The following is a 22,412-nucleotide window of genomic DNA, read 5'->3' as shown; positions in this document are numbered from 1 at the left end:
GTAAAGAAACTTCTAAAGAAACAGATTACTACATAATATGTGTAAGACAAAGCATACTGATATAAATAGAAGGATACTGAATGAAACACATTTGGCAGTCAAGAGAGCAATGTACAAAGCCTTCATTGACACTCAACCCACAAAAATCCCAGTTGTATGTAAAGGCTGTTAGTGATACCAAAGTTAAGTGTCTAGTCCTGAACAAATGAGAGAGGAATAACTGAGGGCAGCAAAGCAAAAACTGAAATGCTTACTTAATTCAGACCACTGAAAACATGAGCAAAATAAGTATGTGTCAGTGGTGCTGAGAAACAGCTGAAATTGTTAGAACTGAACAAAGCTCCAGGGCCTGATGGAATCCGTACCAGATTTTGCACCAAGTTAACCCCTCTTCTAATTACAATCAATCTTAGATCCCTCAAACACAGAACCATACCCAGTACTTCCAAAAAAGAACAAGGTCACATTCATCTACAAGAATAGTAGTAAAATTGATCCACAAAACTACTGTCCAATATCCTTGGCACGGATTTGTCGTAGAATCTTAGAACATATTCTGAGTTCAAACATAATGAGGTACCTCTAACAGAATGACCTCCTCCATGCCAACCGGCATGGAATCAGAAAACATTGATAATGTGAAAGCCAACTCTTACTTTTCTCACATGACATACTGAAAGCTTTGGATCAAGGCAGTCAGGTAGATGCAGTATTTCTTGGCTTCCGGCTTTAAATGATGAGTCTGGGAATACACTACAATCCCTGACATATTGCTCCATAGGTATTGTGAGGATTAGATTAGAAGAATTACAGGACACACAGAGTCATTCAACCAATCATTCTTCTCAAGCCCCATACATGAATGGAACATGAAGAAACCCTCAAATGGTACAACACGACATAGCCTCTGCCATGCACTTCAGGGTGGTTTTCAAAGTGCAGATGTACATAATGAATTTACAAGGGTGGAACATAGATTCTCTGAAGGGTGTGAATGCCTGGAGTGACCACTGGGATATATTTTGTTGGTTCCTTTAATCCTTACTCAGACCTAACAGAGGACTCTCTCCCATTTCTTAGTGGAGTCACCTTTTTGTAAATACTATTTTATAAATAGAAATGATCCAAAAATGGCCACAAGAAATACTCAAAAGGATGTCACAAAACAATGCTAAATGATATTTCAAGAGAATATTTGGAACAGCACACAACTGAAACCCTAAAGAAACTGAAATTCTGCATCACCAAACTGCTGTGTAAGTGAAAGTACTGGGAAACGGAGTCATTCCACATCGAGTGGTCCAGGAAAAAAAATAATCGCTTGCTTGACCACCACAGAAAAAATCTGGATATATGCTGGGTGAATTACCTAATGTTTAGTGGACTCAAAAATAGTCTGTTTAAAAATTTTGTTGTGTATCATTTAGAAATTACAGCCATATTTTGTTCCAGACCACAAGGTTTCTTTTAGTTGCAAGCATCTGTAATTCTTTTCCATTGTTCAGTAATGAGTTCACTTAGGCTTTTCAAAGAAAAAGCATTATTTCAGCACCATTTGGCCTACAAATTTAAACAATCATCACATAGCTGAATGTATTCCTTAATATATTTTCAATAGCACGAAGTTACTGGTTGCAAATTAAATAAAACTTCAATTTCTGAGCAGGTTTTTTTTCTCTCCCCCCCCCCCCCTCCAAAAAAGGAACAATGCCTTGGTCTTAATATCTTTTGTACTATAACACTAAATAGCATAGTTACATTTTATAGAATAACAATGGCGAGAGGTAAACACTTTAAAAAAATTAATTACTTGAAAAGCAGATTTTTTGTATTTCTTAATTTTTTTAACCTGCAATATTTTTGATACAAAACCAAAGAAAAAACCTGAAAATTACACACTTAATAGACTTTTATTACATCAAATTTAAGCATAAATTTCATCTGAGATGCAACTGGTCTTTAAATATGTCTGCTTGAGTCTGTATATGTGTGGATGGATGTGTGTGTGTGTGTGTGTGTGTGTGTGTGTGTGTGTGTGTGTGTGTGTGCGCGCGCGCGCGCGCGCGCGCGCGCGCGAGTGTATACCCGTCCTTTTTTCCCCCTAAGGTAAGTCTTTCAGCTCCCGGGATTTGAATGACTCCTTACCCTCTCCCTTAAAACCCACATCCTTTCGTCTTTCCCTCTCCTTCCCTCTTTCCAGATGAGGCAACAGTTTGTTGCGAAAGCTTGAATTTTGTGTGTATGTATGTGTCTGTTTGTGTTTCTATCGACCTGCCAGCGCTTTCGTATGGTAAGTCACATCATCTTTGTTTTTAAATATATTTTTCCCGCGTGGAATGTTTCCCTCTATTATATATATATATATATTGTTCAGGCAGAGCTTTAAGGAATCCTCAGAACCTTAGGCCCCCTACAAAACCTTTCACCTGATTCCATCAACCTCCTGACCCCACTGACATCCCGCACCCCTACCTCCTACCTACTTCCAAAAATTCACAAACCCAAACATCCTGGCTGCCCCATTGTAGCTGGTTACCAAGCCCCCACAGAATGTATCTCTGCCTACGTAGATCAACACCTTCAACCCATTACATGCGGTCTCCCATCCTTCATCAAAGACACCAACCACTTTCACGAACGCCTGGAATCCTTACCCCATCTGTTACCCCGGGAAACTATCCTTGTAACCATTGATGCCACTTCCATATACACAAATATTCCGCACGTCCAGGGCCTCGCTGCGATGGAGCACTTCCTTTCACACCGATCACCTGCTACCCTACCTAAAACCTCTTTCCTCATTACCTCAGCCAGCTTCATCCTATCTCACAACTTCTTCATTTTTGAAGGCCAGACATACCAACAATTAAAGGGAACAGCCATGGATACCAGGATGGCCCCCTCATATGCCAACCTATTTATGGGTCGCTTAGAGGAAGCCTTCTTGGTTACCCAGGCCAGCCAACCCAAAGTTTGGTACAGATTTATTAATGACATCTTCATGATCTGGACTCTCAGTGAAGAAGAACTCCAGAACTTCCTCTCCAACCTCAACTCCTTTGGTTCCATCAGATTCACCTGGTCCTACTCCAAATCCCATGCCACTTTCCTTGACGTTGACCATCTGTCCAATGGCCAGCATCACAAATCCGTCCACATCAAACCCACCAACAAGCAACAGTACCTCCATTATGACAGCTGCCACCCATTTCATATCAAACGGTCCCTTCCCTACAGCTTTCTGCTCCAGTCCTGAATCCCTGAACCATTACACCAACAACCTGAAAACAGCTTTCGCATCCCGCAACTACCCTCCTGACCTGGTACAGAAGCAAATTACCAGAGCCACTTCCTCATCCCCTCAAACCCAGAACCTCCCACAGAAGAACCCCAAAAGTGCCCCACTTGTGACAGCGTACTTTCCGGGACTGGATCAGACTCTGAATGTGGATACGACTTCCTCAAATCCTGCCCTGAAATGAGATCCATCCTTCATGAAATCTTCCCCACTCCACCAAGAGTGTCTTTCCACTGTCCACTTAACCTTTGTAACCTCTTGGTTCATCCTTATGAAATCCCCAAACCCACCTTCCCTACCCTTTGGCTCCTACCCTTGTAACTGCCCCCAGTGCAAAACCTGTCCCATGCACCCTCCTACCACCACCTACCCCAGTCCTGTAACCCGGAAGGTGTACACGATCAAAGGCAGAGCCACGTGTGAAAGCACCCACGTGATTTACCAACTGACCTGCCTACACTGTGAAGCCTTCTATGGGGGAATAACTAGCAACAAACTGTCCATTCGTATGAACAGACACAGTGTTACACTGTCCAGGTTATCTGGATACTTCCCACTGACACCAACCTATCAGAACTCCGTAGATGGGAACTTGCCCTTCAATATATTCTCTCTTCCCATTACCCACCAGGCCTCAACCTCCGCTAATTTCAAGTTGCTGCCCCTCGTACATCACTTGTCATTCAACAACATCTTACACACACACACACACACACACACTTGCGAAATCCTAGGTGATCTGATAGAAAATCTCAAAAATAAATGTTGTGTTTCCAACAACTAGGATAAAATTAAGATTATAAGTTTACTGTTAAATTCTTGAAGTTGAGCAAACATTAGTAATGAATTTAATGGGTCACAATGTTTGCTTAAATTAACAAAACATTTAATAACCAGGGAATTTTACTTGCATTACAGAAGAAAAATGCATCTTATTTGATAGATGAAAATACCATCAAAAAGGTTATTAGGTTTCATGTAGATGACAGCAACAGCCGTTTGATGCCTGGCAAAAAAGACTGTTTGGTACTAAGGTTCAAAGACAAAAAAGGTTAATATTGTTTAAAAATTAACAATATTATAAAGTGGTGACAATCACAAAACCACAATAACCTTGAAAACATGCAAATATATCATTTTATTGTCAAAGCTCAAAGTAAATTTGTGAAAGACAAAAAACACACCTTGGCAGTTCATGAATGATTGGTTGTTGCCAACTTTTCTGAAAACAATTCCTTTGTTGTCAAAGATGAAGAGCAAGGACACTACTGGGTAAACAAATTGGCCACAATTCATTTGTTTTCTGTTATAGAGATCAAGATAAACTAAAGAGTCACAGTTTTAGTGTCATACGTGACCAACTTTAACACAACACTACAGCAGTGCATGAATTTCAACTGCAATTAACAAACTAAATAAAACACCACCACCCTTCCATAAACAAGCTACTACTCTGATGGTGCTGCAAGCCAATACAGAAACAAAAAAGAGTTTATTTACAACTTCTTTCACAAAGAAGATTGGGGATTTGTTGTAGAATGACACTTTTCACATCACGCCTAGGAAGAAGGCTCATGATAGCATCAGGGGCGCGACAAAACATGCCACCACGACGGCTGGTTTTCAGCGGATCTATGAGAACCAGATCTTGACACGTCAAGAAATGTTTACCTTCTGTAAGGAACAGGTAGGAGTTACCTATGTTTTTTAATAAAATGTGAGGGAATACTCTGAAGTCTCTGCTAATATCTTAGAGGAACGGTTCAAATCTTTACAGAATACTAAAGGCACTCAACCTTTTCATTGTTTTATATTCCTATCACACAACTTGCTCAAAGAAAATGAAAAATCCCAAAAAACCTATATTTTAAAATATTATATTTTTTAAATGTAAACTTCTAAGCACTGATACTCTAAAAAAAAAGTACCTATATTGCAGAATGTAACAGCACCAAAAATTTTAAAGCTGAGAAATTATTCCTTTTTTTTGAAAAGCTACTGTCCAAAAATTGAGTTTAAAATTTCCAACCAAAAACTTTGAGCTATTAAAAATACATAGGGAATAAATTCAGCTAGGAGATGATGGTTCAAAATTGCAGGCCAGAGTGTGCTGGACTAAATGCTTTTTATTTGAAATCCGTGGTACAAACTATTATTTGAATACTTCAAAAAACAAAAACAAAAATACGCAGACTGAAACAAAAATGGTCACCATTTCTCATAAACAATTAAAAAATTTTAAAAAACATTTTTGAGTCCACTAAACATCAGGGAATTCATTGCCCAGCGAATATCCAATTTTTCTAATATGTCAAACAACCAGTGCTGAACCACCTTGTATGGATTGATCCAACGGCGTGAAATGAAAATAATAGGAATGATGCAGATTGGTTATTTTCTTCTGGTATAAAGACTGGAGGAGGCAGGTAGTTTACAATTCCCACTTATTTCATGCAGCCACACACAAACGCATTGGGAGGAAGGGGAGGCACAGGAGGCCAATGGGGTCATTCCATGTCGAATCGCCCAATAATTCTGGGATATGTAACCCTCCATCTCAGATTTTCCTAAAACTTTGTGTATTTGCTTATACAGGGTGATTCAAAAAGAATACCACAACTTTAAAAATGTGTATTTAATGAAAGAAACATAATATAACCTTCTGTTATACATCATTACAAAGAGTATTTAAAAAGGTTTTTTTTTTTCACTCAAAAACAAGTTCAGAGATGTTCAATATGGCCCCCTCCAGACACACGAGCAATATCAACCCGATACTCCAACTCGTTCCACACTCTCTGTAGCATATCAGGCGTAACAGTTTGGATAGCTGCTGTTATTTCTTGTTTCAAATCATCAATGGTGGCTGGGAGAGGTGGCCGAAACACCATATCCTTAACATACCCCCATAAGAAAAAATTGCAGGGGGTAAGATCAGGGCTTCTTGGAGGCCAGTGATGAAGTGCTCTGTCACGGGCTGCCTGGCGGCCGATTCATCGCCTCAGGTAGATGACGTTCAGGTAGTTACGGACAGATAAGTGCCAATGTGGTGGCGCTCCATCCTGCTGAAATATGAATTGTTGTGCTTCTTGTTCGAGCTGAGGGAACAGCCAATTCTCTAACATCTCCAGATACTGTAGTCCAGTTACAGTAGCACCTTCGAAGAAAAAGGGACCAAAAACTTTATTGGCTGAAATGGCACAATACCAACGTTTAATACACCACCTATCAGGAGGTTTAACACCATACTTCATTCGAAATGCACGCTGAACAACTGTCGTCGATTCACTTCTGCCGTACTCAATAACACAAAAAGCTTTCTGTTGAGCGGTCGCCATCTTAGCATCAACTGACACTGACGCCTTGTCAACAGTGCCTCAAGCGAACAAATGTACAACTAAATGAAACTTTATAGCTCCCTTAATTCGCCGACAGATAACGCTTAGCTCTGCCTTTTGTCGTTGCAGTGTTTTAAATTCCTAAAGTTGTGGTATTCTTTTTGAATCACCCTGTACTTGTAACATAAGAACTTCTGAAAATACTTTTTGGTCACAGACAAACTTTTTTTATTCTGAATTTTCAATAGGCCTATAGTAATGTTCTAGTAATTTGGTTCTGTGAGAATGCCCATGTAAAGTAGTACTTATCTACAGAAATACTCTAACTCAGATGTATATGAAGATTTTGATACGGAATTTTCTTCAGAAGTTGAGAGAGAGACGTACTTAACAAGAATGAATTTATTTAAGCAATAAAGCTACAAAGAAAATTACAAAAAATTAATATAACAACAAAAACAATCAATTTTTGACAAAACAATTTACTTGAATACACACAAAAATCTACTTACCAAGCTGTGGCATAACACACACATAAAAGAAGTTATAAGTAGGCAAGCTTTTGGAGCCAGTGGCTTCTCCTCAAAGCAGAAGGATTGGAGGGAAAGGAAGAGGGTTGAAGGAAAAGGACTGAAGAGCTCTAGGAAAAAGGGTAGATTTCGGGAAAGTCACCCAGAACCACATATCAAGGGAGACTTACCAAACAGAACAAGGAAGAAAGACTGACTTTTGGGGACTGCACAGGACAAGATTTGAAACCTGAGAGCTTAAACATGGAGGACAGGATAATATACAAGACTGAGATAACTGCTTAAACATTGTACAAGAGTTAGTAAGAGCGAAAAGCTAAGTGAATTGTATATAACAGAGGTGGGAGAGGGGCAGCCAAAAATAGAAAGGTAAGAAAATAAAAGCTGTAGAAAACTAAAACAGATTGAAGAAAGGAGTAGATACTGTGAAGAAATGCTGAGAATGAAGAATTTAATGTAAGCTACGACCAGGTGGATAGTGAGAACCGAGGAGATGCTGTAGCGATAGTTCCCACCTGCAGAGTTCTGGGAAACTGGTGTCTGGGGGAAGAATACAGATGGCACTTGTGCTGAAACAGCACTGAGGTCATGACTGTCATGTTATAGAGCATGCTCTGCAACAGGATACTGCGGTCACCAGCTGCGACATAGTCGCGAATACGAACAGCGCTCCAATACTGTCAAACGTGTTTTTACTCCAGTCTTTGATCACAAAATCAATTCTTTTGACGATGACTGGTTTCAGTCCATGATGACCATCCTCAGATCTTTTCTACACCATGTCCTAAGGTGTCCATTATGGCCTTATCACTTTAAGACTGGTGTAGAAAAGATCTGAGGCTGGCCATCACGGACTGAAAAAGTTTCCATTATGACCTTATCACTTTAGGACATGGTGTAGAAAAGATCTGAGGATGGTCATCACGGACTGAAACTGGTCATCGTCAAAAGAATTGATATTTTGATCAAAGAATGGAATTAAAAAACATTTGAAGATTTTCCATGTTGCCATTACACACCATCTGCCTATGCCCATTCGTCCTAACAGATAATTTGGAGGTAGTCATGCCAATGTAAAAGGCTGAATAGTGTTTACATAACAACTGGTATATGACGTGTAGGGCTGGTACAGGTGATGGTGGGACGGCAAGTCTCGCAGCAGGGACGGAACAGGGGTACGAGCCATAGGGTCGGGAGATGGATGCAAAAGGAGCATATGGTCTGACAAGAATATTTCGGAGATTGGGAGGGTGACAAAAAGCTGTTCTAGGTGTGGTGGGCAAAATCTCATCAGACAAAATGGATCTCATCTCAGGGCATCATTTTAGGAACACAAAGTAGCTGATTAATACATTCCAGACCAGGATAATACTGAGCGACCAGTGATGCTCTTCAAAGTTGTTTTTTGGAGGGATCAACAGTAAATTTCACATGGTACTATTACAAATCCCATGACACTTTCCTTGATGTTGATCTTGTCCTCACCGAAGGCCAGCTACACACTTCTGTTCACATTAAACCTACTAACAAGCAACAGTAGTTGCTGAAATTTTGCCCATCACATCTAGAATAGCTTTTCGTCACCCTACCAATCTCCGCAATACTCTTGTCAGGCCCTATGCTGCTCCTGAATTCATCTCCCTACCCAATGGCTCCTACTCCTCTGACCATCCCCACTGCAAGACTTTCCCTATGCACCCTCCCACCACCACCTATACCAGCCCAGTATCTGGCAAAACATATACTATCAAAGGGAGAGCCACCTGTGAAACAACACGTCATATACCAGCTGTTATGTGAACACTGTTCAGCCTTTTACATTGACGTGACTACCACCAAATTATCAGTTAGGATGAATGGTGGTAGGCAGAGGGTGTATACTGGCAACACACAATATCCTGTTGCAGAGCATGCACTACAACAGGACAATCATGACCTCAGTGCTTTTTCACCACACACACTATCTGTATTCTTCCCCCCAGACACCCATTTCTCAGAACTCCACAGGTGGGAACTATCACTACAACATTCCTTGGTCCTCACCACCAACCTGGCTAAATTTTCATAAACTTCTTCCTTGTCCGCATTTCTTCACAGTATCTACTACTTTCTTCAATCCGTTTTAGTTTTCTACATCTTTCATTTTCTTACCTGTCTATTTTCCCAAGCCCCCCCCCCCCCTCCCACCTCTGTTACATACAATACACTCAAGCTTTTCACTCTTATTAACTCGTGCATGATGTTTAATCAGAAATCTCTGTCTTTCACATTAAGCTCTCAGGTTTCCAAATCTTCTCCAGTGCATTCCCCAACAATCAGTCTTTTCTTCTCATCTCTCTGGTAAGCCTCCCTATACCTCTCCAGTCCATTTCCTTCACCCCTCTTCCTTCCCCTTCAACCCTTCTGCCTTAAGAATGAGCTCTACTGGCTCCGAAAGCTTGCCTAATTGTAACCTTTTATGTGTGTGTTCTGGTGCAGCTTGGTGAGTACAAAAATATTAGTGTATGACAATTTCCAATTTCTGGAAAACTTACAGGGACATTGGAAAACGTTTATATCATGTTTTGCCGACCTGGCAGAACCTAGTTTTGGTCTTAAGATTCCTGAGGTTATAAGCTAGACTAAGAAAATAAAAAAAAAATTAATATCTTTTCTGTGAATGGACAAATAAATAGATCAAAAATTAATAAATTCTTTACTGTGATGAAAAATGAGTCATCAGGTCCGACACAGAATGCCTCAGATGCAGAGGTCTCAAAGAGCATATTTAAATATCAAGTATTCTAGGCAAATTAATCTTAAGTGTGAAAATTAATTTAATTTTATTAATTAAGTGAATTTTGAAACAATGTAGTATATCCTCTGCAGCTAACCACCAGCTCAAAGAGATAAAGTGTTCTGTGCGTTTGCAATAGCTTGCTTGAAACCTGTGCATATATGAAAGCACTGCAACAATCCCTGCCATGTACTGTTGATCATCACCGATATGCAACAATCAGTCTGTTTGTCCTCAGTTCCTGTTTGTGTTTCTGTTAGATGGTCATACTTGTTTGTGGCCCAACCATTTATAATTCTGTTGGTAACGTCTTATATTTTTTTAACCAAAGTACTGATTACTTAGTTACTATGGAAAATATCAAATCAAATAGTGTTGGAAAATTACTTGCAACAATGTATCACTTGACAGCCTACACCCCAGTTTTTAAAAACTCTTCAAAAATTTTCAGAGCTGAGTGGAGACCAGCAAGATCTGACAGTGTTACAGTCCAGTATTAACTTTCCAGATGATCAAGAAAGAAGTACATGTAGACATCACAGTTACTATCCCTTCAGGTTTTTGAAAGCCATCAAAGAACTTGCTGTAATCCTTCCAAAACATACAACCAGATAGTTAAAAAAATCCTTTAAAGTCAGTAAATTTAGCATTGTCTAAATCATTAAGTGTTGGGAAAATCTTCGCCAAACCAGGAAAGCTTTGTACAACATATCATAAATGACACGGAGGTGAAATTTCAAGAGTCAGTGCTAAAAAGTCGAAGTTTCAAGCATGCAAACAAAATTTTATAATGACATGACTGTGCGACTTGACATAGAATGACCCAATGATACTCTGCATGGATATATTAAAACCAACCAAATTTTGGGATGAATAGCATATATAAGAAAAATACAAGAAGTCCTTAGAAATATTCACATTTTCAGGACGAGTTAAGACACTGTCACCTCATACAAAAGACAATATTCTATAACACCTCTCCGACTATCAGACACTTAAACTAGCATAAGACATAAACATTAGAATAAAGTCTGGAATCCTTGACTATCTTCATAAGAACCCCTCTAAATTACCACCAAAAGGCCACAAGTGCCACCCAGGCAATACGGTGAGACATATCCAATGATGTATAACATGAACTATATCTTATAATTCATCCTACAGGTGCTGTAACTGAAGACAGAACGCATCGCCTTATGTTTAGTATGCTTGTACATTTTTCTATTATCAGTTGGCAACAATGCGTAAAAACACAGAAATGCCAAATGTCACAGCATGAATTTCTTTGGGCCAACGATTAATCATGCGAAGCTGCTATCAAACATTCATTCATTTCCGTGTCTGGTCAGCATTTCCAAAAAATAGCAGCTGCAATAGCTTTGTCATTTCCTCCGTAAACATCTTGTATCATGCACAGGTTGTCCATGAAGGGGCATACAAGTAGATGGCTTGGATCTTCTTCAGCCCTGAAGTCGCAAAAGGTGTCAGCGCTCGCAGGAAGGATTCCCCATTGCTTCAGGTTGGTCTTGTATCGGGGAATGCCCACTCTTAGGCGGCTGAGGGACCTCCACACAGGGTATTGTAGGTTTGCACCAGGAGCTAGTTGTTCTTTTGGTGAGATGTCTATGGGCAGTAAGCTCTTCCATGTTACAAGACTAACTGCCTCTGGTGCTCCCTCCAGTGGCGCACGCCTAGCAAGGAAACTATTGGGGGATTTAAGGCGGGATCTTGCTACCTGATGACCATACAGAGGATGTCAGTGGTCATTCTCCTGCTTTGTTCTATCATTGCAGCAATGGCCCTCTGGATGTTGGGTGGGGCTATTCCAACAATCGGATACAATTTCTGGTGTTGGCTCAACTTGCTTAGCATGAGCTGAAACGTTCCACACAGGAGCAGCATGCTCAGCAGCTGATCCACAAAGTGCAAGTGCGGAAGTCCTTAGGAGGTGCGGTTTAGCTCTACAACTGCTGCCAATCAGCTTCTTAAGTATCCCACTGTCAGAAATGACTTTCTGTTTCACGTTTCGACATTACTGCCTGTACGTTAGAGCCCTGTCCAGTGTGACACCTAGGTAGACTGGTGTTGGGCAATGTTTCAGTTGTTCTCCTCGCCACGTGATGTCCAGCTTTTGCAGCGCTTCTGATTCATATGTGGATGCGCTCACTTGAGTTTTACTGGGATTGGGCTTCACTTCATGATAAATATTTGTGTGCTACATGTCACACAACCAACTTCACTGAAGAGCTATATAGTGTGCAAAACCAATCATAACATCAATGCAATAGCTGAGGATCTATATCTGTGGGCAGGGATGACTTGTAGAACTAGAGAAGGAAGGCACGAGGGGCACCATATAAAAGTTCCAGTAGGGTCAACTGAAAATTGCGATCCTATACCTCTGCTTTGACCTATGTGCTGTGCAGCGTCATGGTGGCATGATAGTTTTGCGATCGGTCATGCTTGTAGATGGTGTGTTCTAGTATTTGGTGGTGCTCTCGTGTTTGATGTTCATTTCTCAAAGCCATTAGTTAGGTATCTTAGAGAGTGACCTTGTTAGGGGAGTGTTTAAGGTTTTCATTAGAAGAGTTTATGCTGGTTCAACAATCGGTTATTCGGATTTTGCATATTTTAGGTGATGCAGTCAGGCTTTTGTTTGGTATTGCTAGTGTTGTGTGTCCCATAGTCGCAAATTTAATAGTGTTTCTTCTTTTTGGCAGTAACGGCTATCACAAAAATTTATGAGCTGGTAATTGCTTGTTGAAACGATGAAATGACAAGTTCCTACAGTTATTTTATTCTGTTTTTAGGTGTGTGTGTGTGTGTGTGTGTGTGTGTGTGTGTGTGTGTGCAGTCTAGATTTATGCGACAGTGACTTTGGTTGGTAAGTACTTTTTGTGGTTTTATTTGCATTTTAGTGATGTATGTATGATGTATTAGTATGTTTGTAGTTGTCTGTGTATATCTAAGTTGATCATTATGCAAGTTTTCAGAAATTTAGGAGTTTTCTTGTTAGTGGTTGGTAATCGTGTCAAACTGTGGTTGATAAGTATTGTGGATACTAGATTTACCATCACTGTTTAGGTTATATTTCTGATATCCGTTACATGAGTAAGTTTTTGTTTGTTGTACTGTGGACTTTCACACAGAAACGGTAAGTGAAGATTTCAAAAACGGATATGATGATTTGATACTGCAGGTTTCATTTTAGCAACCATATAGGTCAAGTAAAATTTGCAGCATCCGTCTCAGGAGTTGTGTGCAGGTTCATGCTATCAAGGACTATGTCTGAGCTATACAGGTTAAGTAAAATTTGTGATACCGGGTTTTCGAGTTGTGTGCGAGTTCATGGCTACATAGATCAAATTCATGACACCAATGGTGTTTGTTTTTGCATTTTTGTTGTTGTGTTGAATATTTCTTGTGATTGATTTTTTGGGTTAATATTTATTTTGGAATACTGTCACTATTATCGACATAAATTTAGTTTGCACCCACAAAAAACCCTCTACTTTCTGTGGTTGTACCAGCAGTTTCATTTTATTGCTGGAGTTAAATCTTTCACATGGTTTTGCAAGTTTGCAAGTCTGTTCAGGGGTGTAATGAGTAGCATCATGCTCACCACATTGTATATGATTGAAATCTGCCATCTTGATGATGTTAAGGATCAAAGCAGTAGAGCAGAATCTCAACATTCGGTAATCCTGTTCCAGAAACATTCCATTTCAACTACAACAGCTCCACACTAATACTAACAAGTCATAAGTATTGTAAATTAATGCCTACCACAAAAATGACATATCCAAATAATGTCAACATCTGTGACATGATGTTAAGTCATCACTCAACTTATACATACCTGGCTACCATCTTGATTAGGCGCTTTAAATATTGTCTTCAGAGCTTGATTATCAACTGCTACATTATTGTGAGATTTTGTAGCATGTGTTTGTACTAATTTAATCACTTGGGGCTGACCTATGAGGAATAAAATGTATTAGTACAGTATCAGATTTAGTGCATAAACATAGTACTGTCCTTATTACTAGTAACATTTTTGACAAGACAGCCTTATTCTGATTAAAAGTAATTGTTTGTTGACATTTTTATGTGGCATGACAGCTGCTATTCGCAAATAGGTTAAGGCTCAACCAAATCGGGTGGAGTGGAGTGGGGGGCTGCTTGTACAGAAGAAACAGACTGATTGCCCTTAGTGATCAACAGTAATCATGTAAAATTTGAAATTTTCCCAGCGAATCAACGACTCAAAAAGATTTCCGGCTTGCAACCGGTCGTCGTAAACTTCATTGCACGACATTTTGGCTGGACAACTGCCAGCCATCTTCAGGTGACCCGAACAAGGACTGACGAAGACACTCTCTGCTCCAGCTTATACAGTGGGCCCTTCTGTCGCTGCGACTGGAACACGTGCGTGGCAGTACTATCAGCACACTATATAAGCTGGAGCAGAGTGTCTTCGTCAGTCCTCGTTCAAGTCACCTGAAGATGGCTGGCAGTTGTTCAGCCGAAATATCGTGCATTGAAGTTAACGACGACCGGCTGCAAGCCCGAAATCTTTTTGAACAGTAATCACATAGGCCACAGATTACCAAGTGCATCAGCTGTTGTGAATAACTGCAGGTGAATTAACCCTTTGTAGTGACACACTGGCAATTGCAACAGTTTGTACGTTAGAGCTCCAAAGTGTTAAAGAGTTAATTAACAAGTAACTTTAACCAGGCTCTAGAACAGCTTCCAGTACAAAATAAAAGCAAAGTAAAGTATGAAATGAATAATCTACTTGCGTAAATTTTCATAAGTATAAAATAAAAATGACATGTGGAATGCAAGATAATATTCTAATACTGACAATGGCCACTGTGTGAGAGGCTACAACTGTGTACATTTTAAGAAAATGTGGGTTGAAGTTACATGCTGGACCCCCTTGAAATCTTGGTTGTGTAGCATAGCTTGAAGTCTTAATTCGGTTGGAAGCTGACAATCTCGGGAAGCTAATAAATGTTAAAGCAAAAAATCTGGTCACGGTGACAAACTGACTTGCAGCAAAGCCTAATGTTTATGCCTACAGGTATGCCATACTGAAAAATGTCATTTTTAAAAAAAGTGTATTTTTTCAATTTCAGCTGCACAGTACAAATAGTTGAAAACTTTTTTTATTGCAGATATTATGCAAACAGTGTATCATGGCAGTCATCTGCTACTGTAAACAAATTAAAACTTTGACTGTCCAAGATAAGGGGGGTGATACGAGGGAATAAGCCCTCCCTATCTGTCGCCATTCTGTGCTTCCATGAAAGCAGAACTGACATAATGGTCATACGGATTATTGATTTCTTGTCTTGCAGTGAGAGTCTCATTTAAATCCTTTTATGCACCAGGATTAGTCTCCTCACTCATTTCAAAATGAGAAAAAAAAGAAGAAGACCACAACTGGCAACTCAAAGCAAATTGTAGACACAAAGCATTTGTTAGTTGCTACAGTGCAACTGTTTGCTGCGGTTGGTAATGGTAGTTGAGGCCCGACCTCTACCGGTATCTTATTCACACATAGTTCAAAACACTCCCCAACTAATACTGCCACGATGTAGTGTCCGCAGAAGAATGATCATCTTCATTACAACACTGCCATTCTAATAATACCAAAGTGTTCATTGTTGGAAATCAGTCAAATCTTTTGGTAAAAGTTATACGCCTGGAGTTATAAAAAACCAAATCGAACATTCTAGCATCAAGCCTTGGATGACTATTTCTAATAGCATAAAACATGTTACTGAAATCAATTCATGTTGCAGAGACATACAATTCTACAGGTATCACCTGCAACCTGTTCACAAACTTAATCTTTACTGTGATTTCAGGAATTGCCTATATATGTTTCATTAATATTCATTTTTTTTATACATCCCACAGAGCAGTGACTTTCCAGCTTTGTAACGGGCCAGCCCCTTTCAATGCAAAGAGACTCCAACAGCACATGCACTACTCGCAGGCTGTGTGCTGGGATGGAGGCTGCGCTCATTGTACACCAAAAGGAACACGTCTTACATCCTTTAGTGAAGGAATACTTATTTAACAATCCAAGAGACACATTCACATATCCATCTCATAGTTTGTTTTAATAAAGATATTCTTTTTGCCATTTTATACCTCAAAATCCTAGCCCTCCCCTTCTTCCCATTCCCCAGACCATGTACCACCCTCTCAGGGTAATGTATTCACACACACACACACACACACACACACACACACACACACACACACACACACACACACACCTACGGTTTGAAGTGTGTGTTTTGTTATTCTTTGTTCTGTAACTCTAGGATGATCATATACATATGATCAAAACTAGTGCTGAATCTTTTTCACATGCAACCGAGATTGTAAAAACAAGTTTTACTCTCCTTCTGAATACTCTCTGTTCTCCTGTCATTTTTTGTTGATGCATCAAATTGCCACTAGTGCGTTCGTCCCAACTGCCAACCACTCTATGCATTTAATTGAACATCTATTTACATCAAGGATATTTGTTTGGGCAGTGTATTAGTTCACACCATAAGGGAGCAATTGAAAACGAATTGCACATATCCTAGTTACGACACAGTTCAATTTCTCACAGATCACATCCTGAATCCACAGCAATTACAATAAAACACAAATGTAAAAAATCTGTCATTGTGGGTGCACAAAACAACGATTTAAGCTGCTCTAATTGCAAAATAAATTTCTCTCGCATGATTTTGATAGCAGCACCAGACATCAAAACCGGGAACAGAACAAATATCCTAGTTGACAGGATTGTGATAAATAAACTACAAGCAGCACTGAATGCTGAGTGTACAAAACATTTATTGCGTGTCATGTAAGTGAGCAGAGGGCTTGGACATTGGTCTGATTGCCAATGATACAGAAGAAGTGTAGGTCTACTGTAATGTTTATCAAACTACTATGATGGGACCAACAACACTGGCAGTGCAATACAATTATCAACAAATGTGAAGGTCATCTCAGCTGGCTGAAATGTCATTACTGCATGGTACAACCATGCAGGTTTCAAACACTACGCATATTTTTTGATTTAACTAAGGTGTTTGATTGTGGTGATCACAAAATATAGCTCCAGAAGTTGGACCATTATGGAATATGGGGAGAAGCTCACAATTGGTTCACCTCTTACTTCAGCAACAAGTCATTATTCAAAGTGTTGAGAATGGCCGAGATTTGGGGTCTGAATGGGGTACAGTCAAATGGGGGATGCCCCAGAAATCAGTGCTGGGACCACTCATCTTTCTTATTTATATAAATGATATTACGGGTAACTAAAATATTTGTTTGCTGATGACACTAGCTTGGTAGTAAAGGATGTTGTGTGCAACATTGGCTCAGTTTCAAATAGTGCAGTTCATGACACAAGTTCATGGCTTGTAGAAAATAAACTAACGCTAACTCACAGTAAGACTCAGTTTTTACAGTTTCTAACCCACAACTCAACAAGACCCGACATTTTAATTTCACACAGTGGTCATATTATTAGTGAAACTGAACAGTTTAAATTTCTATGTGTTCAGATAGATAGTAAATTGTAGTGGAAAGCCCACGTTCAGGATCTTGTTCAAAGACTAAATGCTGCCATTTGTACTATTAGAACAGTATCTGAAGTGAGCAATCGTTCTACATGAAAATTAGTGTAATTTGCTTATGTCATATGGTATTATATTAATTCCCATTCCAAGAGGATGTTTTTGGCTCAGAAACGGGCTGTTCAGGCAACAAGTGGTGTAAGAGTTCACGAACCTCTTGTCGACCACTGTTCACGAGTCTGGGTATTTGGCAGTGGCCTCTCAATATATATATTCCTTACTGTCATTTCTTGTTAACAATATTAGCTTATTCCCAAGAATAAGCAGCATCCACTCAGTTAATACTCGGCAGAGATCAAACCTGCATTTGGATCGCATTTCCTAACTCTTGTGCAGAAAGGTGTGCAGTATACTGCTGCATCCATTTTCAATAAACTTTCAATCACTAGACTTCAGAAATGTTTGCAGTAATCCACATGCTTTCAAATCAAAACTGATGAGTTTCCTCATGGGTCACTCCTTCTATACTGTCGAGGAGTTCCTTGAAAAATTAACCCAATTCTTGTTGTACTGTGGACTGCATTTACTTAAACTTATGGCTTGACTTTCTTCGGTTTATTGCTTTTATGTTGTAACTTCATGTACTGGCATTTACCATGACCGTGAAGATTTATTCCTCAATTTGGTCCTACGGAACTTGACGTGTAAATAAAATAAATAGAAGAGATTTGTTTCACAGTATTGAAAATGAAGTGCTCTTAGCATTTAAGGTATGCATATTAGAGTCCATATTTACTAGACTTTCTTTTCTTTTGTTAGTCCATACAACCAGCTTTGAAAGTTTGTTGGAGTCCTGGTTCACCCTATTTGTCCTATGAGACATTACTTCTGAAATCATCTTATACATTACAATTAGCTTATTTATTAATGGAAACACCAACAGTTAATCGTACATGTAGTCACACTACTGTCAACTGTCTTGCTCCACTGGCAAGACCAATTCCTTTCAGATAACCTAAGTTAAGCACTGTTGGGCTTGGCTAGCACTTGAACGGACGGTCGGCCAAGTCTGCCGAGTGCTGTTGGCAAGTGGGGTGCGTTCAGCCGTTGTGAGGCCAAGTAGCTACTAGATAGAGAAGTAATTGCTTCAGCCACAACATAAGCTGTCAACGGCAGAAGACCAGCATCCAGTGAGCCAATCGACTGAGGTCATTACTGCAGAGTAGTATGGCTCCACTGCGGCAGAACAGCTGGGTATTAAATTTTGCAAATGGGATCTGCTAGTTTTAGTACCAGTAGTTTTGGCAACCAACTGCAGTATAAGACAGACATTCTGAGAATCCACAATCTGGAGATCGCAACCAGATTCAGATTATGTTTTTCTTTCTGTGAGGGTTAATAAGCGTTGGTGCTTCGCTTTTGCTTTATATTAATTCATCGTTGGGTTTGGTAGCCAGAGTGATAGTGGCCTCCTCTTTAACATTGGCTGTGGCAACATCTTGATCTGCAGGGTATACGGAGATAGGCCTATAAGTTAGGTGAAAAGGGGATAACTCAGTTTCCCAAGCCAACAAATGTTAATGCGCAATAAAGTCAGTGGTAACAAACTGAAAGGAAGCCAAGAAGGTGCATGTACATTCATAATCAGAAATAAATCAAGCTAAAAAAAGGCTAAAATCTCCAAAATTTAAAATATTAGGAAAGACTATTGAATCTAAGTAATAGGTCTTCGCAGGTGTGTTGCATTATGAAAACTGGATAATTAGTGCTAAAGGCTACAACAATGAAAAGTAAAATGCGAATACAAAAATTACCAAGCTTTCTACTATGAAAGTTGGGCTTACCAGTAAGTACATAAAAAAAAACTTTAATGCCTACTGGTTACATGTGCTCTAGATCAACAAAAACAGCTAGTGGTACACTGAATTCACTTCAACAAAAAAATATTCTAATACTTGGGGCTAAGACATGAACATGTACCTCTAATTTTATTACAACGAGATTCTAAATGTGTCCATTACATTCTTGGGGTAAAAAACACATGGTAGTCAAACTGTAGCAGCACACATGGAAAAACTCTTCGAAATTTTTGTGAAATGTTGTCCAGCAAGAGCTTATACAGAATTTCCACTAAACTTATTTATTTACTCGATAGGTTCACACGTATGCCTAATGCACAGGGCCATGTCACCACGTTGTTATTTAGTGAAATACGTCATTTTCTCTCATTACGCCTCAAGGACCCAAGTTAACCAATGCTATTATTGTTAGTAAACTCGATAATTTACCACGAAACACTCCAATAGTTACACTTCAGTTTGGGAAAGCATTATTGTGATGTCCCTAGCAGGTTCTTAAGTTTAGTTTCTACTGTAAGCAGGCTGCAAGAAGATTGTCACAGCCATCTTACATGTTCACAGTAAACATGTGTTGCACCCAATGAAAACAAATTAGAAGTGTCGGACATTCTGAAACCACAACATATGACTCCCAATAAACACTTTGGCCGCCCCCTCTTGGAATACTGCACTGATTTTCAAAATCTCACCATACACATTTTAACAACGGCAATCCGAGAGTACACAAAAAAACAATCTATGGATTTATGACTTCATTTTAAGAGTGTCAGTATCATACAACAGATACGTTAAGTCACGCATTAGTTTGTTACAAACGGATTACAAACAGTTCCAGAATAGGAGTCGATTTCAACTGATTGACGATACAATATAGAACTTCGTTCATGAATTGAGAATGAATCATTTCATTAATAGACAGAACATGTTTACCCGTCGTGTATATGCTGTACCTTGCACGGCAAAAATCTTGCCTTAAGAAAAATCCTGCAGACGTTCACTGAATGTTTTCATAAATTACAAAAGATGCAAACATGTGTTTCTTTCATTATTCAATACCCGCAGTCAACGTCTCAGCACATAGAAATGTATACAAATTTATCCACGAACGAAAATACCGCTGTTCCTCACAAGTTAAGTAGGATAACGTTCTTCAACAAGCGATACGTGGTTACCAGCGACTGTTGATCTACCGACTTTGCTTGCTGCGTGGGCATCAACTGAAAGTGCATAGCGTCGGTACCGTAACACATCTTGGATATAAAAACCTTCCACAATCCATCTTCAAGTGAAAGGTGGTAAGACAACACCATCCACAACATATCACGTCGGTAATGCGAACTATGTTCGTCTTTTAAGACTCGCATGCACTGTGAATGTTTCAGTACGTACCATTCGAATCATGAATCAGAAAATTCACTGTATTGTTTTGCTGGGTCATTATGGGACTCCTGACACTTTAATGGTATAAAAAATTGCTTCAAGCAGTTTGTCAGTTCCTTCAAAATCAATTGGTCATTTCGCCAACGATCAGGTCAGCCTTCTTCGATGCTGCAAAATGGCGACTGCAAACGCTCAACATTTCTCCACTCTTTCTCACTGTTCACACTAAAATACTGTCTCCTCTTCGAATACAGCGTAGCCAAAACATACACGTTTCACATAGTTACGCTTCAACCGTTACTTTACATTTCAAAATCGAGCACAGAACTTCGTACAAAATACCACCCATTCGAGTACCTACACCTGAGATGAGCTTGGCGGCAGGCACAATGCTAAACAGCTGGTTGGTCGGACGAAGTCACGTGGTGCTAGGTACTTCCGGTTAAAAGGAACGATGAAAATTGAACCGGAAGTTGATAATGGGGATCGTTTTTCATTGGTTAGTTTATCCTATTATTCCTTGTTTGTTCCGTGCGTTAGTAGGAACCGGCAAAATGGTAGAAGAGTTGTCAGTGACGCTGCCAGACAATGTTTTGGAAGTTATATTTTCTTATTTGGACCTTCACGATCTAAGAAACTGCTCACTCGTGTGCAAGAATTGGTACAGGTTTTTGAATGATGAAAATAATGACGTGTGGCGCTTACATTGCATAAGAAAATTGGCGGAGGAAGCCCTGAAGTCAGATTTACTTTCTTCTGTGCCAACGTATAAAGCAAAGTTGCGTGCGTTTTATCATGCATGGAATCCAAATGACTGTTCGAGGAACGTTTATATCAAACCTAATGGATTTACGCTTCATCGCAACCCTGTGGCGCAAAGTACGGACGCTGCCAGAGGAAAAATTGGCTTTAGGCATGGGAGGCATGCATGGGAAGTCATATGGGAAGGTCCACTTGGAACCGTAGCTGTAATTGGAATTGCAACGAAAGAAGCGCCGCTCCAGTGCCATGGCTACGTCGCTCTTTTGGGTTCTGATGATCAGAGCTGGGGCTGGAACTTAGTGGATAATCATCTTCTTCATAATGGAGATTCGCAAGGAAACTATCCACTACTGAACAACGCTCCTAAATATCAGGTTTGTGCACAAGATGAAACGCTAATATTTTGCGTGAGTATGATGCTGGCAGATGTTGGGATGCAAATGCAGTAGATCTAATGTATTTATATATGTAACCACCTGTCTGTGTTATCAATTTGTGTTGAACTGTTGTACATAGCCTTGAATCATTTATGAAGACATTAATATTTCTCCTGGACCCCATACCTCACACTCATTGCCTCCCACATGCTTGCTCCCTCTGTATCTACCATTCTCTCTTTGCATATCAGAAACAGAATTTTATTCTCTCAGTACATACAGATTTAAAACATTTGTTTTAATCAACAGAAGTGCTATTAGTAAATTACATGATATGGTAATTTACAATGTTATTAAACATAACTGAAATGAGACACCATGCTCATAACCTCAAATATCTGAATTCAGTTTACAGCTGCCAGCACAAGTTACCATTACATTCTTCGAAGATAGTGCTATAATCATGCAATTGTTCTTTTGGTTGATAATAG

General features: G+C 39.5%; 2 protein-coding genes across 2 annotated transcripts in view; one reads left to right on the top strand and one right to left on the bottom strand.

The window, feature by feature from the left end:
• The window catches only part of LOC124776445 (transcription factor Dp-1), a 227,824-nt gene extending 206,650 nt beyond the window's left edge, over positions 1–21,174 (bottom strand). The window contains exons 1-2 of the mRNA XM_047251447.1: positions 20,792–21,174; positions 13,802–13,920 (exon numbers count right to left, since the gene is read on the bottom strand). Of these exons, the coding sequence (XP_047107403.1) occupies positions 13,802–13,920; positions 20,792–20,840 (168 nt within the window). The 5' untranslated portion in view covers positions 20,841–21,174. The remainder of the gene's footprint in view (positions 1–13,801; positions 13,921–20,791) is intronic.
• A 151-nt stretch (positions 21,175–21,325) lies between these two features.
• Positions 21,326–22,412, top strand: part of LOC124776446 (F-box/SPRY domain-containing protein 1) — a 68,020-nt gene continuing 66,933 nt past the window's right edge. The window contains exon 1 of the mRNA XM_047251448.1: positions 21,326–21,918. Within this exon, the coding sequence (XP_047107404.1) occupies positions 21,337–21,918 (582 nt within the window). The 5' untranslated portion in view covers positions 21,326–21,336. The remainder of the gene's footprint in view (positions 21,919–22,412) is intronic.

Source organism: Schistocerca piceifrons, chromosome 2 (genome assembly GCF_021461385.2).
Source record: "Schistocerca piceifrons isolate TAMUIC-IGC-003096 chromosome 2, iqSchPice1.1, whole genome shotgun sequence".
NCBI lineage: Eukaryota > Metazoa > Arthropoda > Insecta > Orthoptera > Acrididae > Schistocerca > Schistocerca piceifrons.
This window is presented reverse-complemented; position numbering and strand designations above follow the sequence as displayed.